This window comes from Crinia signifera, chromosome 7 (assembly GCF_055691185.1).
Source record: "Crinia signifera chromosome 7, ASM5569118v1, whole genome shotgun sequence".
Classification (NCBI taxonomy): domain Eukaryota; kingdom Metazoa; phylum Chordata; class Amphibia; order Anura; family Myobatrachidae; genus Crinia; species Crinia signifera.
Window position 1 is genome coordinate 130,927,716 of NC_139223.1, and position 22,438 is coordinate 130,950,153.

The window sequence follows — 22,438 nt, forward strand, 5'->3', positions numbered from 1 at the left end:
GAAAAGCTTATGCAGTTTTATTGTGTAGGAAGGTAATGAAAATACACACAATTGTATGTCTTCTACCTTTCTGTTCAGCATCCCCCACATCAGTGTATCCAGGGTGCCTTTAGCAATCAGGTAATGAATGTGCACAGAACTGCTTTGTCCAATACGGTGGGCTCGGTCCTCTGCTTGTTTTATGTGTCCGGGGTCCCAGTACAGCTCAGCAAACACAACATGTGTGGCAGCTGTCAGTGTCAGTCCCTAAACCAGGGAAACAAAACAAAGAGAGTGATCTCAAATAGACTATACAGGGCTGAGTCGTAATGTCACTATGGCCCTTATTCTGATTGAGTCGGATGGCTCCGAGGGCGGACGGACAGCTGATGGTTGGTGTTTGCGCATGTGCAGAGGCGTATCTGCACATGTGCGAACGCCTCACACGTACGAACACGGAGTAAGGTCAGTGCAGAAAATTATCGTACGGACCCATCCGAGCAGGGGGTGGAGAGGGACGTGAAGGGCGTACGCCCCGCATTTCATGGGCGTTCCCATGAAAACGCTGGGCGTACGTATGGTAATGCGGCCGTGACGCACGCGTGGGGGGCGGACAGCTGACATAGCCAGATGTCAACTGCCCGCCCATATCCCTGCTTTTATACGGAAAAATGTCCAAGTGGTCTGGAGCACTCGGTCCATCATTCGATGGTTGGTGACCATCGGAGGATGGGGGAGGTTCCCACAGATGGAGGAGGTGTTCACATGAAACATCCACTCGCGGTCCGTTCGGTCTGCGTTTTACCGCATTCGGATGGTGTGAGCGATCCGTAGGATAGGCGGGGCTAAGAACACTCGGTTCCTGTCCGAAATACGCATCCATCCAATTCAACTAGAATAAGGGCCATTATGACATGAATGTATACCAAAGTTTGTGTATTACTGAGGATACTGAATTAAGTGAATGGCTTATACACAACACAGATAGAGCCCCTCTCAACTATCTTCCTTAGGTTGTGGCTCACCATGGATAGCCAAGGCTATCCTATTAGCATATTGTCCTGCAGAGGTAGGAGGCATGTCCGCTGCATTGTTTAAAAGTATTTTAAAGTGACAAACAATAATGTTGTATTTGTATTATCAACAATTTACCTTTTTTTAGAATCTCATACATTTGCAGCCTACAACAAAGGTGGAATCAGAGGCATCATCACCTATCGAAGGATGCAAATACCGTAAAGTCATAATGCACACGTAATGAAGCGATTTCTGTTTTCATTTTTGCTTACCTGGCCAGCAGCCTGGATGCTAAGAACAGCCACACGGATGTCGGGGTCACTCTGAAACTGATGGACAAGGTGAATTCGCTCCGCAGATGGAACACTGCCGTCTATACGGATGTAACGGGCCTGTAATCAGATTGTGATCATCTTCAGAACATGCAAATATATTCTTATAGCATACCTTAATCTGCATATTTGTGAACATAGCTATATATAAAAACAATTAGATAACGGAAAAGTTACAGAAATGTTTATTTTTTGTTGGACTGTGCAGCGCTGTTATCCGTATGAATTATACGGTTTTATACAGTACCATGCAATATACACAGCTTTTTGCAGACAAAGCAGATCGATACATATAATAAGGTTAAACACAAAGAAGTTACACGCTGAAGACACGTTAAAGAAAAATAAAGAGGTACCTGTCACGCAGAGCTTACAATTTAAGGTGGTTATTAATTAAACTGTCACTAGTATTTTATTGACTGCCACTCTCTGACATGATGCAGCACCAAGCTATTAATGGGCTAAAATCACCTCCAATTAAGGCTTTAGCATCTCCCCTGAGGGCCTCTCTCAGTTTTTAGTACATATAAATGCAGAGAAAGCTGCCCTGCATAATTACAGTGCCCCTACACACATTAGCATCAGCCATCTTGTGTGCTGAATAAGTATTTATGAGAATGCAGCTATATATATATATATATATATATATATATATATATATATATATATATATATCCATACACACAAACATTAAGAGTATACATGCACAATACAAATCAGTGAGACTAAATTGACTTTCAGCCATATCTCTATTTCTCTGCCCTTACATAGAGCGGGTCATCCACTTTGCAGGTTAAACCAATAGTAGCCAAAATGTTTCAAAAACAAAATGGCTGCCCCCTCTGTGATGCATAAGAAAGGTACAATAACGAAATAAATATCTGCAGTAGACGGAGCTCTTGTTTGCTTTTCTAACCTTTAACCCCTTCCAGCTTCAACCTGAAAAGAACTCCAAATCTGCTTTGTGGTTGTATTAACCAAGGGGTAAATTGACACTAAGGGGTCATTTTACTAAGATGGGAGTTCTTTTCAGACGGGATGTTGCTATGGGCAACCAATCAGATTCTATTATCCGATTGGTTACCCATAGGTGCTAGATAAATAAGAAATAGATTCTGGTTGGTTGTCCTTAGCAACATCCCATCTGAATTAGAACTCCCATTTTAGTAAATTAACCCCTGACACTCTGATACCCTTTTATACAAGACAACTCATCTACTAGAAATTCAACTAATGAACACTTATATGGAGCTATCGCTCAACTTACTGTACCTTGCTTTCAATGGCAGCCTCTGTACACGCCTGCAGCATGGAGAGGTGGTGTGCGAACACCAGGAACTTCAGCTTGTCATTCTCTAGCATCATTTTAATGTAGTCTTTCACAGCTCCAGCCTGAGAAAAACAAGTATTTATCATTCTGACACAGTACAATAAAACTGAGAGAAGCTGATGCTCAAGAAGGAACTTGGGCCAGAAATTATGACCAGGTGCTATAGATTGAGTTCTGCAGTTTCTTACATGTTTGACTAGTTTGTGGAATTAAAATACGAATTTGATCTATTTAGCCAGTTGCCAACCTACACATCAAATGAATGCAAGAAAAAAAACTGACTATACTGAGGAGTCTGTTCATTTGCATGGTATGACATGCTGGAGGAAATGTACTAAGATGGGAGTTCTAATTCACAATGGATGTTGCTATGGGCAACCAATCAGAATATACTTCTTATTTATTTAGCACCTTCTAGAACAGTGGTGACCAACCCGTGGCTCTTGAGCCTCATGCGGCTCTCCCTCTTGTAAAGTGTGGCTCCTGCTCCCACTGCTGCCCGCCGCCCACCGTCTGTCCCAGTCCCCCCTGCTGCAGGTTCCCTGAATCCCTTCTCCTTCTGAGGGGAGGAGAGCGTGTATCGCGCATCTCTCCTACCCCTTACTGTGCATCCTTGTGACTGGGCCGTCCGCCAATTAGAGCTCGCGGGCCAGCAGCCAATCAGGAGCCGGCCAGCGAGCTTTGATTGGTGGACGGCCCAGTCACAGGGAAGTGAGGGGGAAGGAGACGTGCGGTGTGCTGTGCTCGCCTCCCATCGGTGACATGACAGGAGGACTGCAGGGGGACACCAGACTGTCCTCTCCCCGCCCGGCAGCAGCAGCAACAACGGTGAGTGCTGCTGCTGGGAAATTTGCACTGTGCGGGCATAGCAGTTTGTGGCACTGTGGGGGCATAGCAGTTTGTGGCACTGTGGGGGCATATCAGTTTGTGGCACTGTGGGGGCATATCAGCATTTTGGCACTGTTTGGGCATACCAGCTTTCTGGCACCGTAGGGGCATACCTGGCACCGTGTGGGGGGCATATGTGTATCTGGCACTATTGGGGGCATATGTATATATGGCACTGCACTATTGGAGGCATATTTGTATCACACCCACCCAAGGGGTCAAAATAGACTACGTCCCTTTTATTGGCGCATGCGCCTTCGGCGCGCGCATGATGTCGGCTCTTTAGCTTGACTACTGATATTTTTCGGCTCTTTACCTCTGACCGGTTGGCCACCCCTGTTCTAGAAGATAATAGATAGTATCAGATTGGTTGGTTAGCAACATCCCACGTGAAATAGAACTCCAATCTTAGTTCATGTTCCCCACTATGAGATATTAAATTATTTCTTGGTAACTAGCTCAAATACAGACATCAGATGGTAGATCCAATTCCGTGTGGATGATTCTCGAGTGCGAATCATCACAGCACCGGGCACACTTTATGGTGGGCTGAATTCACTTAAAAGCACTCGCACCTCCATAGGGGTGCGAGCAATTTTAAGCAAATTCGTCCAAGCGAAGGGTGCAAGAACGGCTTTGCCGTTTTCCGTGAACAGCACCCGAATGGCACCTCGCACCCTTCGGACCTAATGGGATCGACAGGTAAAACAATCTAAGCAGGTGATGTTCCCTGTATAACTTACTAGTGTTCCTCCTCCTATAAAGTTAACGCACCGTGCTCCCTTCTCTGCCTGCATCTCCCCTGCAGGTACGGAGCTAATATAGAGCAGCGCATGATTTGTAAGGGGGAAATAACACAGCAAGAGAGGAAGCGTCCGGCAGCGCAGCAGGCGACCAGGAGTCACTTTGTTATACATAAACAAAAACAAGCTACCTAAAAACAACAGCTTTGTGTCCACAAGTAAATAATGAGTACACTGTGTTTAGCTGTGATGCATACTAAACAAATTAAGAATACAATAATGCGACGTAGTGAAGCCGAATGAAAAAAGGATTACCCTTTTTATTTTAAAGCATTGCCAATTGAAAATTAATATAATTCTATCTGTCCTGTCTGTTCTAAGGTATATATGTCCTCATATACGCCAGTGTAATACAGGTATCAATGGTGTCATGGATTTTAATTAGGAATGAATAATTTACTGCTTACCACTGTAACCCACGCAACCCTGGAAATGGCCTAAGCTGTAAATTGATGGGATAAGCTATTATTGTGCATTAACCCCTTTTCTGCTTGTTAACAGGCATGTGCAGCAATGTACAGCAAAAAGCGTCACATTCCCCTGCGGCTGCTGAGAGGTTAAGGCTGCAGTCTATGAGAATCTCCATGAAAGAGATTGGATGAACAAATGCATTAATAAAATATTCAGTATAATGCGCTCATTAAGCCGCGTACTTGAAATATACCATACTTCAGCCCCTGTCCGTTCTCTAACTCTTCAGACTATTTATGATTTCTGCCTGTTCCTAATGATCATTTTATCTGGCAATAACAATGTGCCACTTATAAATAATACAGAACAGTAACACAAAAAAAAATTGGTGTTTTCATCAATTATTCATGTTGTTAAAGTCTATAAGATGAGCGTTTGAAACAATCAAATAACAGTTTAGGGAGAATTTCACATGAACTGGGTCACGTCGGGCAACTGGGATTCATGCTTAACACGGCTCTTATAAGAGAAATGTTTATAGAACGTTTCTCGTTTACATACCCTTTTAAAGAAAAATGTAAGTGACGGTAAAGGCTTTAAAAGGATCACACAGTGCCAAGTTTTTAAAGTCTCGTTATGGTGCTCTTTAAAGAGGTAACATTTGTCTCATCTTACATTCATTAATTAATTCATTGTGGATATGTAATCCTAAAAATATACAGTGTAAACATCTGAATTTTGCATGGGCCACACAAACTACATGAAATTGATTACACCTGCGCTGCTGAGCCTATGAGCTTTTTGCTGAACAAAAGGACAACCGGAGACACTCAATAGTAATGTAACAAATTTTATATAAAAAGAATATAAATAAAGATATGTAAATTCATACAGATATATTTAAAAACAGATACAATAAAGCATGCTCAATAGAGAAATGTATAGCAGAAAACACTCTCCACTTGGATCATAAAATAAATGCCTGATAGCAGAATTATAGCCAGTCTTGTTAATTTAGCAGAGTTCAGCTGTTAAATAGCAAGGGGAGAAGGGGGGAAGGTTGCGGGGGACACAAGCCAGTAACGATGGAAGCAGGCAGATAGAATATGCACAGATGACAATAGCGCAATACCCTTTTTAGCGCGTGTAACGCAGATGGATGGTATTCGGGGAACGCACTAATGTCCAGGACTATATGCTCACCCTCCTTAGAATGGATAGCTGGAGGGGCCGGGGAGCACGATGTTGTAGGTTGCTCGACCCGGTGTCCGTGATGTTACTGTGTCTGCAGCTCTGACGGGGAACCCGATGGTGGCAGGGGCTCTACCCGGAGCGATGGCTTGGTGACGTCCGCCGGAGGGGAGAGACGGAGGCTCCAATCTGCTGCCGGCTGAGATGGAGAGCCGTGGGCAGTAGTGGTTGATGGGAAATGTAGTCGGCTGGCTTGTAGTTTGAGCTCAAGTGAGCAGCGTGAGTCGGCTCCAAGATAGCGTGTGGCTGTGATCACAAACAGTGGGAGGTTTCTGCTGTAAAGCGGAAGTAGGCGTCAACGCGTTTCGTACCCTTGGAAATGGGAACTTTCTCAAGACAAAATCCATACATCCACTGCTATGGTATTTATTGTGTCCATGTAATTGGTACCAATTAGCAAAATATAACAATAAAACAATTATGAGTGTCCGGTGTCAAAATAATATAACATCAATTCAAATACATTCAATATAGGCAATCCCAGATACAATAATATATAGAAATAGATAGATTTATTCAGTTCATTTATAGGAAACAGAGAGATTGTTAACAATTATGATCCAATTAAGTAATCAGGAGTCCTTGGTTCAGAGGATAAGTTGAAGCATTGTAAACCACAGATTTCATTTAGAAGGAAAGAGAGGATAGAGGGAGGAACGGAAGTATTCAAATTTAATTTTATGGCAAAAAGGCAGATTAGTATATATATACATAAATATGAAATTAATATAGATATTAATAGATGAAGAATATATGTACAAATAATAAAAATAATAGTGATAATAAAAATAATAATAAATATAACTAAAAAATAATAAAATAAATAAATCAAAGTTTTTAAATATATCTGTATGAATTTACATATCTTTATTTATATTCTTTTTATATAAAATTTGTTACATTACTATTGAGTGTCTCCGGTTGTCCTTTTGTTCAGCAAAAAGCTCATAGGCTCAGCAGCGCAGGTGTAATCAATTTCTTGTCCTATTAACCCTTAGTGAGATTTAGCACTCTCACTTACACCTTGCAGCAGCCATCCTTATATACGGTTTTGATTATATCATCTTTTTTGGTTAAGCCCTTTTGCTTATCTAAAACAGCGCCAGGATCTGTGAACTTGAGGGGCTCTTCTTGGGTCCTCTTACGCTCACAAAAATCCCATTTTTTCAGATTAACGCTATTCCTGTGCAGCTAATATATTTTAATTACAATTTTTCTATTTAATCTGCCTATACTGAGCAAGTGCTGAACAAAAGATATAATGACAGACTTTAAATGTTATAATGATCGTAAAACTAGGAGGGAATGCTATCTCTCCTCTTTTAATGGTAATCCCAGACATGATGAACAGCCGCCCAATGCCAATCCAGACATGAATAAATTATTTTTTGGTCTGGAAGATCTCTTGAAGGACGAGATGCGTAATTGGTGGGATAGTGTATCCCTCCAAAAGTACTTGGACGCTAAAATCATCCCAAGAGGATTGAGGGTATTTAAACACCTGTCTATTAACGATAATCCTGAGCTCCAAAAGAAATGGAATGAAGCATTGGACTGCTGTTCATTTTCTCTTATGAAAATTCTTATACACTATAGAGAGGAAACAGTGGATAAAACTTTGATTAAAATTGAAAAAACTAAGGATGATCTATTACCTTTTAAAGATAATCCCACTTTCAGAGAACGTGACGAACAGGTCAATAATAGAGTGGAGAGATTTGAAAAGGAACTTATTTCAAATAAAAAACGGAAATGGTCTCGCGACCAAAATGATTACCAGAAGGATCAGGTTAGAACCTATCATAAAAATTTGCAATCTAATGATCAGGCTAGAGAAACTTATAGACCCCCACCACAACGTCAAACTTTTAGATATAGACGGCCTTCTAATTCAAATTATAATCAGAGAGATAGACAGACTAATCATTATAATAGGACGTATCAAAAGAATCCTACACATAAGCAATACTCTTCCAATCCCCCCCCTAACAGATTAACTTCACAATCAGCTTCTGAGAGCACCCCTAATTATAGGAGCAATAGAGACCAGGTTTTTCAGACGAGAAACTGGCAAGACTACAACCCTTACGAAAATTTAACCAATCATACCCCAAAACGAACAAGAGACAGAGAGGAAGAAGGGGAGGTGGAAAGGGATCGCAGAAAGCCAAGACTGCAGTAGATACCTCTGGCCTTTTTAATCTGACCAAGCATGATTTAACGGATGCCCAAAAAACTTTACTATGCAAGGGCCTCAATTTCGCTCCTCGCCAGGACCCTAATATATTTGATTTATTTGTTTCCCTTAATAAGTATACAAGGGATTTATGCAGAAAACGTTATTTTGCAGCAAAGGAGCTTAAACGTAGCACTCTTGACAATGATTGCTTACCTATAGTGCTTGATAAAAATGATGAACCATCTTTACAGGACCTTGAATCCTTGTTGGGTGAGAACTCAGCCACAGATGTATTGCTTTATAATTTTGATTTAACTGCGAACCCTAAATCTGTTAAACCACTCTTCAAAAAAAAGTCAAATTTCTTTCCATTCGAGCATAAAAGTCCTGCTATCAATATCTTCTATAATAAAACTATGGAGGATTTTAAAACAATTTGTACCAAATCTAAATCGAGATCACCTTTCAGACATGATAACCTGAGCAAAATAGAGCGTAAAGCTCTGAATGAGCTTAAGAATGATCTGTCACTGGTGATCAAACAAGCGGATAAGGGGGGTGGTGTTGTTGTGATGGACAGGACTTTTTATGTCTCAGAGGCACTTAGACAACTTAGTGATATCAGTTACTACAAACCTCTACCATCCAACCCCACCCCTCTTTTCCAAACCCAGCTTAAACATATGCTGGATGAAGCTGTGCTTGGGGATGCAATATCCAGGGAGGAATCACAATTTTTATTTTCATTTCACCCAATCACACCCACATTTTATTTCTTACCTAAAATTCACAAAGACCTCACTGCACCTCCTGGTAGACCTATTATTTCTGGTGTAGGGTCCCTCACTTCTAATTTGTCACATTTTGTTGATTTTCACCTTCAGAATCACGTCACTAATCTTCCTTCTCACATTAAGGACACCATGCACATATTGGATAAAACCCATGAGATGCCTTGGACGGACGGGTGGGCCTTCCTAACCCTGGACGTCCAGGCACTTTATACTAATATACCTCACCTCTTGGGCATTGAAGCTGTTAATTATTATCTTGAACAGGATGAAACTATTACTCAGGCTAGGAGAAAATTTATTTCAGATTCCATTCACTTTATTCTCACTCACAATCACTTTATTTTTGAAGACACTCACTATTTGCAGCAGGTTGGGACGGCCATGGGGACCAGATTTGCACCCAGTTTTGCGAACCTCTATATGGGCCGCCTAGAAGAAGAACTCATATGGGGCGGTCCATATAGAGAGAATCTGGTCCTCTATGGCCGTTTCATTGATGACCTTTTTATTATTTGGAAAGGGGGACACGATTCGGCACTTGATTTTGTTAATTTTCTTAATTTAAATAAATTTAATCTCACTTTCACTCACCATTTCAGTTTCACCTCTGTAACCTTCCTGGATATTGCCTTCTCAGTACACAATCAAAAACTTATTTCTAATAATTATGTTAAACCTGTCGGTACTAATAATTACTTACATTTTGAGAGTGGCCATCACAGACCATGGGTCTCGAATATCCCAAAAAATCAATTACTAAGGATTAGAAGGAACTGCACACTGGACAGCGACTTCAAGGTACAATCCGAATCCATGCTTGGTCACTTTAGAAGGAGAGGTTATCCTGAACCCCTCTTACAAGAAGCTGCCCAATTGGCAGAAACAACTAGTAGAAACAGTTTACTGAAATCTAAAGACAAAAATAACTTGGTTTTGAACTCCAATTCTAATCCCCCTCTGTTTATTTCTAAATTTAATGATAAGTCAATGGCCATCAAAAAAACTATTTTGAAAAATTCTGAGATTCTTAAATTTGACAAAATCCTTCCAACAGCTTGTAGCAAACCAAGAGTGATCTTCAAAAAAAGTAAGAACATCAAAGATATTATCTGCCCAAGTCTTCTGCCGTCCCTTTCCACCTCCCAACAATCTTGGCTCCCTGAAAAACCTAAAGGCAACTATCGCTGTAATAAAAACATCTGCCTCACATGCAAACACATGTGTAACAAAGCAAATATAATAACTTCATTTACAAATAAAAAAACATTTGATATTAAATCGTTTATAAATTGTGACACAGAATACTGTGTATATGTCCTTGAATGTTCATGCCGACTTCAATATGTCGGCAGGACCACCCGGAGCTTGAAAACTAGATTTAGGGAACATCGCACCAATATACTGAGAAGAATTGCAAATCATAGCATTCCTCGCCACTTTTTACACCATCATAATGCTGATCCCAGTGAACTTAAGGTTATGGGGGTCGAACACATTACAAATACTAAAAGAGGTGGTGACCGCTTTAGAAAGCTATGTATAGCAGAATCCTCATGGATTTTCAAACTTGAAACCTTAAACCCATTGGGCCTAAATGAAGCTTTAGATCTTACATGTATTGACTAATCCTTTTTTCCTTATAAATCTGTTTTCTCTCCCCTACATTCTATTTATTTATACCTTATAGTTTTTTTATAGTGATTTTTAGCTCCTAACAATTTCAAACCAGTTGGGTCACTGGGTGGGCTGTGGAGATCGGAGTCTACCCGGGACACTTAGTTTTACTATGATGCCCCGGGTTTGCAGACTCTGCTTCCCACACTCCACACCAGTATACCTTGTTGAAAAATAACAGAAAAATAATAATTAAATAACTTTATATTTTTATATGAACTTAAAAGTTTCTATTCAGAATTAATGCTTCCTTTTATAGCTAAAAATTCTCTCATGTCTCTTGAACCCACCCGTCTATATAAATCTATAAATAAATCTGAGTATATATGCCTTGGACAATTAAAATATATATGTAGAAATATGTACGGACTTTGTACATGAAAACTCTAGTATTTCAATATATATATTTTGTGATATATATATATATAATTTCAAATGTTATTGATAAGGATCTATCGTCAGTTTGAACTGAACTCTAGCCATTATTATTCGAATCGGAACACTGGTATACTACTGATAGCCCCATGCAAATTAATGTTACCTCTAGAAATTAGAATAAAAATGAGGTATTGGTATATTATTATTATTATTTTTATTTTCACTTTTATATTTATATTTATATTTATTTTTTATTATTTTATTTACTTTGATTTATTTATTTTATTATTTTTTAGTTATATTTATTATTATTTTTATTATCACTATTATTTTTATTATTTGTACATATATTCTTCATCTATTAATATCTATATTAATTTCATATTTATGTATATATATACTAATCTGCCTTTTTGCCATAAAATTAAATTTGAATACTTCCGTTCCTCCCTCTATCCTCTCTTTCCTTCTAAATGAAATCTGTGGTTTACAATGCTTCAACTTATCCTCTGAACCAAGGACTCCTGATTACTTAATTGGATCATAATTGTTAACAATCTCTCTGTTTCCTATAAATGAACTGAATAAATCTATCTATTTCTATATATTATTGTATCTGGGATTGCCTATATTGAATGTATTTGAATTGATGTTATATTATTTTGACACCGGACACTCATAATTGTTTTATTGTTATATTTTGCTAATTGGTACCAATTACATGGACACAATAAATACCATAGCAGTGGATGTATGGATTTTGTCTTGAGAAAGTTCCCATTTCCAAGGGTACGAAACGCGTTGACGCCTACTTCCGCTTTACAGCAGAAACCTCCCACTGTTTGTGATCACAGCCACACGCTATCTTGGAGCCGACTCACGCTGCTCACTTGAGCTCAAACTACAAGCCAGCCGACTACATTTCCCATCAACCACTACTGCCCACGGCTCTCCATCTCAGCCGGCAGCAGATTGGAGCCTCCGTCTCTCCCCTCCGGCGGACGTCACCAAGCCATCGCTCCGGGTAGAGCCCCTGCCACCATCGGGTTCCCCGTCAGAGCTGCAGACACAGTAACATCACGGACACCGGGTCGAGCAACCTACAACATCGTGCTCCCCGGCCCCTCCAGCTATCCATTCTAAGGAGGGTGAGCATATAGTCCTGGACATTAGTGCGTTCCCCGAATACCATCCATCTGCGTTACACGCGCTAAAAAGGGTATTGCGCTATTGTCATCTGTGCATATTCTATCTGCCTGCTTCCATCGTTACTGGCTTGTGTCCCCCGCAACCTTCCCCCCTTCTCCCCTTGCTATTTAACAGCTGAACTCTGCTAAATTAACAAGACTGGCTATAATTCTGCTATCAGGCATTTATTTTATGATCCAAGTGGAGAGTGTTTTCTGCTATACATTTCTCTATTGAGCATGCTTTATTGTATCTGTTTTTAAATATATCTGTATGAATTTACATATCTTTATTTATATTCTTTTTATATAAAATTTGTTACATTACTATTGAGTGTCTCCGGTTGTCCTTTTGTTCAGCAAAAAGCTCATAGGCTCAGCAGCGCAGGTGTAATCAATTTCTTGTCCTATTAACCCTTAGTGAGATTTAGCACTCTCACTTACACCTTGCAGCAGCCATCCTTATATACGGTTTTGATTATATCATCTTTTTTGGTTAAGCCCTTTTGCTTATCTAAAACAGCGCCAGGATCTGTGAACTTGAGGGGCTCTTCTTGGGTCCTCTTACGCTCACAAAAATCCCACACAAACTACATGCAAAAAAAAAATCACGAGTTTTAAATGTATAAATAATATTGTTACGTACTGTCTATGTAGTGTAAGCAAATATCATTATGGATTGTTGTTCAGTCTATAGCTACTGTACATATATAATACAAGGTATGTTACACTCACCTCATTATATAAATTAGGGTCTGTATCAGCAACTTTGTAAACATTTAACGTATTTGATTTAAATTGGTAATTCGCTGCCCATTTAACACTTCTTTCTAGTAAATCTGATTCTCGTATGTTTTTAAAGCTTTTAAAATACTTCTTACCAACAGAGGTTAACACTAGTCAAATAATTCCGCTGATCAACTAATACTTTATGTTTAACAATCTCCAAGTGCAGATGTTAACAGAAATTGACTCTTGCCTCAGTGATGTCATTACTTCCTAGCATTATGCCAGGCTTAATAATTACTGTATAAAATGTTTTTTTTTCTGCATTAGAGGTTATTTCTGACACAAAAACCAAGTAAAAGACAAAAGAACAACCCTTTGGCCCCACGTGTGCCAAACTTGCCACCGGAGAGCAGAGATTTGCTGAGTGATATCTCAGCATTTGTGGAGGCGCTATATTTGTCATGGGCAGAGTGAGGCTAATTCTTATACAGTGGCAGCATGCTTAGTATATATGTTGCAAGGGCATTCATTACGGTGTCAGTGGGTATATCCACAGAAAAAAAAAACACTTTTCAGGGCTTGCACTACTCAAAATTGTTCCTTCTCCATTGTATTGAAGGCAGTTCCCAATGGCTCCTTATCAGGATGAAGCTGAACCAAGTGGTATTTTATTAGATAGGAAGACCAGTTTAGTTTATAAAAAAAGAAAAAAGCGTTCTCCCATAGGTGCGGGAAGTTTCCATTTCAAATAACTTACAAGACAATTCAGTCCTGAGCACTGTGTGGCTGTGCACATCACTTGGAATTATCAATCATCACTAGTTTTACTGCACTCCAATGTGGGGTATTTTGAATTGAATAGCACCCCAAACTTTAGTACAAAGCTCCCTCTTGAGGTTCTAAAAAAAAAGATTTCTGTAGGTGTACTTCTAGTTTGCAGATGCGTTTCTAAACACATTGGTGTGTGCTGGGATGTACTGTAGGTGGCCTGCTGCAAAACCAAAATGTTTCCTAGATCTCATCCATGACTCTACATATAGGCCCTTATTCAGATCTGATCGCACTACAAATTTGTTCTCAAAATGGGCAAAACCATGTGCACTGCAGGTGGGGCAGATGTAACATGTGCAGAGAGTTAGATTTGTGAGTTATTTTGTTTCTGTGCAGGGTAAATACCGTCTGCATTATTTTTTACACTGCAATTTAGATTTCAGTTTCAACACACTCCATCCAATTTAACTCTCTCTGCACGTTACATCTGCCCCACCTGCAGTGCACATGGTTTTGCATCAGCACAGTATCAACTTCTTTTATTCTGTTCTGCACATATGCATGATATATTCTGTTGTTGGTTATGACGTTGACATTTTATTATTGTCAATATGAACCATGTCGACATAACCAGCATGATGACAGAGATGAATTGTTGACAAACTAACAATGCCACCAGTTAGCAGTTTGGCTATATGTCTGTTCCAGCAGCAGCTGCGGAGGTAGGTAGCTTAAACCTAGCCATAACACAGCGGCTCATGTTCTGCCAAATGTCACGGGTGGTAGCAATACGTGCCTGATACTAACCAGAAAGTTGGCATTTCACAAAATGTCAGCATTTAACTTGTTAACATTTACAATTTCGACACTGCGAACATGTCAACACATTAGCGGTCGACATTTCAACCATGTTGACATCGTATTGTGACCAAATCCCTTCTGCACGTATTGACAATTAGTCAATACTACTCCACTTGTTCTAGAAGTAACCCCAGTATCTGTTCTTATAATCAATAGCGTATTATGTAAACGTTAGTGGATGTAAATATTTCAAAAAGAGTAGCTAATTACCGACATCTATTTGTTCAAAAACTAATTTGGCCTACCACCCCCTTCTGCGAAAAAAGAAGCTACTCAGCGCCCCCTGGAAATCCACCATCTTTAAGCCAACAAACAGAATGAAGCAGTGACAAATTTACATTCTTTTATGTATCTATATATCTTCCTACATCCTACAACATGGGAGAGCAAGTTGTTATAGATAAGAAACCTTGAAGCTTGATAAAAAAAAAAAAAAATGTTTTAAATCAAGCCCAGTAACATTCGCATAACACACAGAAGATTATGATAACAAATGATAATATTAAAATAAAAATACGGAATAACATTAGAAATGATCATACCGGGAAGTATGATCCTGGTGCGCTGCTATCAATGTTCAACTCTATTTTTGTCAGCGGCATTCTTAAATCACTGCGACTATCAATCTGCAGTTTGTTACTTTTGTTACTTTGTGACCGCACTGATCTCAACTTTCAACTTAATATGATGAACCAATGAATATGATGCAATGAAAAACATTTGTACTATATACAGCAAATGCTTGCAGCAGTTACGTCAGCCAGCATTTCTCAGGACAAAACTTACCGTAAACGTATTGCTCTCGTATCTAAGAATCTCTCTCTATCTGGTAAGGCTCCTATTTCTGTCCCACAGCACTTCCGAGGGCAGGGGAGCTGGCCAGGTTATGTTATGTGGAGTAGAACCCTAATGCTGGCCACACATCAGACCAACTTTCCTCCAACCATCCAACTAGTTGGTTGGTTGGACAGAAAATCTGGTACTGTATGGGGGCAAATGCCAATAAACAATTTGCTCACAAACTCAGGAGATTAGACAAAAACATTCAGTGAAATTGTTTAAATCAAATAGGTCCAATGACAGTACATTGTCTGAGTGACAGTTGTTGTCGATTTTCCGATTTGGGAAACAAATGACTTAATTAAAATTGCATTTGCTTCTATCCAGTGCCAGGTTTTTATTCCATCCACCAACTAGTTGGATGGTTGGAGGAAAGTTGGTCTGATGTGTGGCCAGCATGGTTGCAGTGCTGGCTCTGCTGCTAGACAATCAAAGGTGGCCCACTATGGTACCAGCCCAGACAACAGATACATCTTGGCCAAGTCCGCCCCTGCAATTGAGGGAGTAAAACAGTACATCACCACAGTCAGCATGCAGCAGCGGGTTTTTCCCATGCCAAGCTGTGGGAGAGAGCAGGGAAAGAAGTGCCCCACTATTACAGTCCACCTGGATCTTTCTATAGCCCCCCAGGGGGTGTTAAAACCCAATATGGTAATAGCGGATTTAGATTAATTGTGCGCTTTAAGTCATATGCTCATTTTCATGAAATCAAGGCCCCAACACCCTATAACGGCGGTGCCGCGGGAAAACGATATTGACCGTACAACACAGCTGATATCATTCGGTCAATGACATCCCCCGCAACACACTCCTTACATGCAGTCGCTGCAGATATTGTCAGATTGAGCTGCATGTACAGATAACAAGTGGGGCCATTAGAATCCAGTGGCCGCGCGCATCGCTAATGATATTGAATGTACACCCTGGACGATACATACGTGACATCATCAATTATATAGTCCATATTGTTGAAAATATATCCCCCATTTTGTACCCAGCTTTAGTCCAACCCTTTTTCTCTTTTCCTTTGAATAGCGTCATTATATAATTTTTTTTACCATTAAAGCGCTGTGTGAAAGAATGGTGTATTCCTCCACAAGGAAGGAAGGAGGAAGGTGGCGCTTTGACCTGAGTTGAGTCACTAGCAGCTGCTGAAATATGTCGGGTTTGTCGGACCCAAACTACACAACACCAAAAAGAAAAGAAGAGCAGCGCTAACTGAAATGAATAGTATAATAAAACAAATTAAGGATTGGACTGATTGTACAATTAAAATCAATACATTTTATTCAACATACATGACCAATGGGGGAAGTGCTGGTAAGGAATGCAACTGGCCTAACATGGGGAGTAGGAATACAAAACAAGGACTGTCCGTTCCTATTGTGCCTGGTGTCGGGACCGTATAAAGTGCAAATACAAACAAAATCATGTTCATGTCATGTATGTTGAATAAAATGTATTGATTTTAATTGTACAATCAGTCCAATCCTTAATTTGTTTTATTATACTTTTCATTTCAGTTAGCGCTGCTCTTCTTTTCTTTTTGCTATGTGAAAGAATGTTTTACATTCAAAACATTATTGTATGTGAAAGCAAAGAGAGAGAAATGTCACAATTCTATAATCACATATAAAGGATATATGATGAGGAAATGACAGTGCATGACTTCACTGACTGTCTAGTAAGGGGACAGTAAGCCGACCTTGGGTCTGAAGGATGATGAAGGATGGTCACTTGGACTCCACAGAGGGAGGCCTGCATCCCCCTCAGCAATACATTCCACAACTCACCTTTCTCATTCAGACAAAGTCACCATTCACCGCAAGGGCTCATTTAAGAAAGGGCAACAACGATCCAAGATACAGTAGTCCCTTTTCTCATGGTAAGTTAGAGAATATGGCTCCCGTCTTTTCCAGCCATAATTTTTTCTTTCTGGCTAATTGCTACAATTATGAGAATTAATTAGGTGCAGTTATCACAAGTTTCTGTCTCCTAAAACAGACTATTGTCTGATCTATTTTTTTTTATGATTTCTTTAACAATCCAATTTGTATACAAATATGGGGCTGATACAGACCAGTTTGTAATGGGCAAATTTGGCCCTGTCCCCGATGGTCGGGGTTTTCGCAAACCCCGGGAGTGAAAAACTGTAAAGCTTCACATCTGCTTAGGCGTTCGATCCATAGTGGGCCGAATGGGGGCGGGCAGTGGGTTGGTGCAGGGGAACGCCCACCGTTTTATGGGAGTACCCATAAATACATTGGGCGTTCCCCTGCACATGCAAGCGTGTCGATGCCTGCTTTGGGCAGGAGGCTGATATCACATGATGTCTCCGGCCAAGATAAAAGTCGGTCTAGACTGACTTATCTGCGAACAGCAACCACCAAATGATTTTTTTCGACCATACAGAGGGGTAAAAGGGGATGGGTCAGCGTACATGCTAGTGAGGGGATACGGGTGGCGGAGGTAGGGTGGACAGGCAGCGTTTACCTGTTCACTTCCTTGGCGGAAATCTTGGTCTTGCAGAGGTAACAAAGCTGTCTTTGCACCACAGAGAGTACATTTTGTACTTTAGAAATGGTATCTACCGTGAGTAAGTGAAGAGTCTACCATAAACTAAAGAGAAAAAAAAACACAAAAAAAAAAAAAGAAATAAAAGGCCTAACACCAACTTTCATTTAATAAAAGAAGCCATACAAACATTGCTGGATCTTACAAATATAACAGAACTGCTTTGACGTTATATATTTTCTAATTTGCTCAATTTTAATACTCTGTTTGCATGAAGTCGCAGTAAAGTAGGCTGCCAATAATATCCAGCTACAGATACTGATATAATCAATTTACGCTTATGTTCTACAGTGCTAAGTGTATTAATAGTAAATGTGATCGTTAAGAATGATTTGTCTGCAGGTAATGTGGAGAGGTAACTCCCTATGGTGCCAGCGAGGTGACATCTTCTCATATAGATACATTGTTGTCTGCTAATCTAAAACTCGCTGTTATTAGAAGCAGCACAGTTTCCATGGCAACAGTGAGTCATAAACCTTTGGTGGGTGTTTGGGTCTTTTTGCCTCAAGAAACAGCATCTGGCTTGGCAAAAAGCTGTTGTTTTGAGAAAAAAAAAACACAGGAGCAAGTGTAGAACACATGCAATACACTATGTATTTGTCTCAGTATGTAAAAAAAAAAACATAATTCATGGTTGTTTTTTTTTTGTTTGTTTTTTTTGAAAAAATCCTTATTTAAGTTAATTAGAGTACACAATATGCAACAAGAACATTTCAATAGGCTCATATTACAGGAAAAAATGAAGGCCCTTACAAACTTTCCTCCATTCCATACCACTTAGCAGATCTTAATGGTTTCTCCTCAACATGCATAACTACATTATTGTTCATCCTCATTATGGCAACCTCTTCTTTTCCCATAACCATGTCATTTCCTTCATTAAACAGCCCCATCTTAGCTCTTTTTTATGTTACTGACTTTATTATTATATGGATTCTCGAGCAGTATACGCTTCTTTCTCCACCATTTTACCAAATGTCCTTATTTTCTCCACTGTAAACCTCTGTCTTACCTCCCCACTATACATGCTGTAATTATTCTGTTTAATCATTCATGCTACCTCTGGTTCAGATGTATCAAGCTTCAAAAAGTGATCAAATGGGGAGTGGCAAAAAAACAGCCAATCAGCTCCTACTTGTTACTTGTTATATACACTGTCTGTAACATGGCAGTTAGGAGCTAATTGCCTGGCTGTTTATCACTCTCAATTTTATCACTTTTTGAAGCATGATACATCTGGCCCTCTGAGGCAGATATCCAATACATGCAATTGTTGATAATTTAATAATATTGCCAAAAAACTAAAGTAAAAACATCAGGAAAATTAGCTGTGGTTATTGGATTCAAACCTTAGCAGGTTTGGCTTAAGGCTTGGGGGGGTGGGGGGGGGGGGGGGGTGTCCAGGACAAATTAACTAGGGGGGCCATGGGGGATAATATAAGATTGTGTGTACCTTCAAACTGATCTACTTCCAGGAGGGACAAAATTATCTCTATCTGGACTTCCCTGTTAATATATGATTGACGTCACCTTTATTGACCAGATCGCATACGATGCGATTGATGCGATCAAATTGTTAACGCCACCGCCACTATTAACGTCAACCCTAAGTGTGGCGAGCGCAGCGAGCCTGCGAGGGGTGGCGGTACGCGTCCTCCGACCTTTTCATACCCCCACTATCCACGTCAGCATGGAGTTGATTTCATATAGTGTGGCGAGCTTGCCAAACTATATAAAATCAACTCCACGCCGACGTGGATAGTGGGGGTATAAAAAGGTCGGAGGACGCATACCGCCGCCGCTCGCCACGCTTCGGGTTGGCGTTAATAGTGGCGGTGACCTTAACGATGGGGGTGCATATAACATACTAATAACCCATCAGGGTGCATGTACAATTCAATCATCGTTTTGATCGCATGCCATTTTAATGGCATGCAATGCGATTTTAAAATTGTACAGTGCGGCTCTAGGACCCGAAAATCGGGTCCCATCCCATACCACTAATTAAGGCATGCGATGGTATGCGATGGGCGCCGTGCTAGGAAACAAGTACCAGGTATTTCACCACAGGTTAAGTCAATCATAAATTAAGAGTAGAGTCCAGGTAGAGAAGATTTTGTCCCTCCTGGAATGGGCCAAGTTGGGAGGTATGGCTTATTTATATTAGATTGAAACTTGTAGTTGAATAATGCCTGGGTATGTTTTATAGTTCCACCTAATTGAAAGACAATTATTTTATAAAGACTACTGAAACAACCTTAAATTACACATGGAAACATAGACTCTGTACTACTTACACACTGAGACAGGAATCAGGAGAGCTAGTGATGTCACTGTACTCTGGCTAGGGGGGCCCTGACAGAGGAGGGCCCAGGGTACAGTATCCTCTGTGCACCTACTCCCCCTTCCCCCCTAATCTGTGCATTCTATTTCCTCCGCTGTAAGCCACTGTTTGATGTAATCTCTTCTACAGTAACTGTATGACTATTACTTTCAATCCTCAATTGGAAACTAAGGTTATACGTCTTCTCTCTGCCACTGACCTATGTTCTCTCCTCCTCTGTACACCTTTGTCTAATTATTTCAAATAACAAACCAGTGTCCAACAACCTTTCTCCCCCACACTACAGCACAAACACTGTTCTCAAATAATTATCTCCCTACAACTGTATAACCTGTCATATTTTCCATCGAATAAACTGTAACCACTGTGCTATGTACAAGTAACCCTCTCTCCTCCACTGTAAACTACTGTCATCTCTACTACACTGACAATAACTGTATTACATCCTCTCCTATCAACTTTAATACTACTGCCCTATGGCCTTTCTTCTGTCTATATTGGTTCTCATTTGTTATATTTCTCTCTAAGATGTAAGCTACTGTCCAATTTCCTCTCTCGATTTCTGAAAACCATTGTTAATCTTAGTCCTATAAACTTATTATTTTCGTCTCCAGCCCTACTATGTGGTGTAATTATTCGATATTGCAGTGCAGGAATTGCAGGTGGAACAGTTCTGATGTCATCTAGGTGAGGATGTTATACTACAGACACTCAGATCATCTATATACTGTACAGTAAATCTAGTGTCTGTTTGCGTGTCTCAGAAACATTGCCATCTGTTGGCAGCGAGTGAAACTACATCTCTTCCTCTCTCACACATGCACAGAAGCAATCACAAGGTAGCAGACTAGCTTTCAAATTATTCGCTTCGAGTAGGCTTATTAGTAAATAAGTATGTGTGTGGGATCTTAAAATTGCACGTTCCCTTGTGCGCTCTCTGTCCCCATACGCGAATGGCCAGACCACGTATACAATCTTGTCATGCATAATCCATACTTTGTTCATTGGTAAATATAGGCCAATTACACCCATAGAAGACTGCATAGGGATTTGATATCTCCTTCAACTCACTATCCTACAGCATCTACGTTCCTTTGCATATTGAAGATGCTGGCACCCATATACCTCTCAACTAACGGTAGCACTTCGCTGGTCTGCAATCTCCAGTTCTAGGCTCAATCCATGGCCAAGATAGAAAAAAAAGTCAAATTCTAGGCTATTTAGGAAACCATGCTCTGGTGCTCCAGCTCTACTTACATGTTCCAGGACAGCAGCTATTAAAAATGATTTTAGGTTTAGGGTCAATTTTCAATTAATGTAGATTATTTGATGGAAATATCTAACCAATAATGGAAATAAAGACCAGATTTATTTTCAACATTTTAAGTTAACTGAAAGAGGATTAATTACAGAAGCGGAGTTCCAAATAAAAGCTTTAAGAGAGCTTCCCCATTCCAATTTTAGCAAGGAGGCTCCATATTAAAAAAAAACAAATTATAAAAATAAATGATAATTTAGGGACAAATGTAAAAGGGTCCAAGTTTGCCAGAGGTGCAAGGTGGTGGCTGATCTTGGACATTTTTTAAAGTAATTATTTATTCATTGAAGTCAAGAGGTAGGCTCACAGATTGTGGGATAGGTCATGTATCATTGGAGGCACTGCTGGGTAGATGAAGGTGTGGCTTTGATCAAACTAGGCTTGAAGCATGACGCAGTTGGAAAATAGGAATATAATCCAAACTTGAAAAGGGATAAATCTGCTATATAAGGCCTAACTATAAATTTGATAAAGGCAAACTTTCCAACATGTCCCAATATGGGACAATGAATATTCATGGACCTTTAAAGAGGACAACTTTTGCCCAAATATGGCTATTTTGTGGCAAATAAAATTTAGTTCAGTCCATGGCAGTGTTTGGTTGGATCAAGCATGGCTTATTTTGTCCCGATTTCACATAACTAAATGTTTAAAGTTATGTATATGTAGTTTTTAACACTGAATATAGAATGAGTAACCCTTACTTGATTGTGTAAGCTGTACATGACATATAGTTATACCCACCAAAAAAAGATAAAGAAATACTGTAGTTAGAGCA

General features: G+C 39.9%; 1 protein-coding gene across 1 annotated transcript in view; it reads right to left on the minus strand.

Annotated features, from left to right (window-relative positions):
• ZRANB3 (zinc finger RANBP2-type containing 3) overlaps positions 1-22,438 on the minus strand; it is a 264,866-nt gene that overhangs the window by 92,038 nt on the left and 150,390 nt on the right. The window contains exons 9-11 of the mRNA XM_083153824.1: positions 2,601-2,720; positions 1,269-1,388; positions 67-246 (exon numbers count right to left, since the gene is read on the minus strand). Coding sequence (XP_083009950.1) covers positions 67-246; positions 1,269-1,388; positions 2,601-2,720 — 420 coding nt within the window. The remainder of the gene's footprint in view (positions 1-66; positions 247-1,268; positions 1,389-2,600; positions 2,721-22,438) is intronic.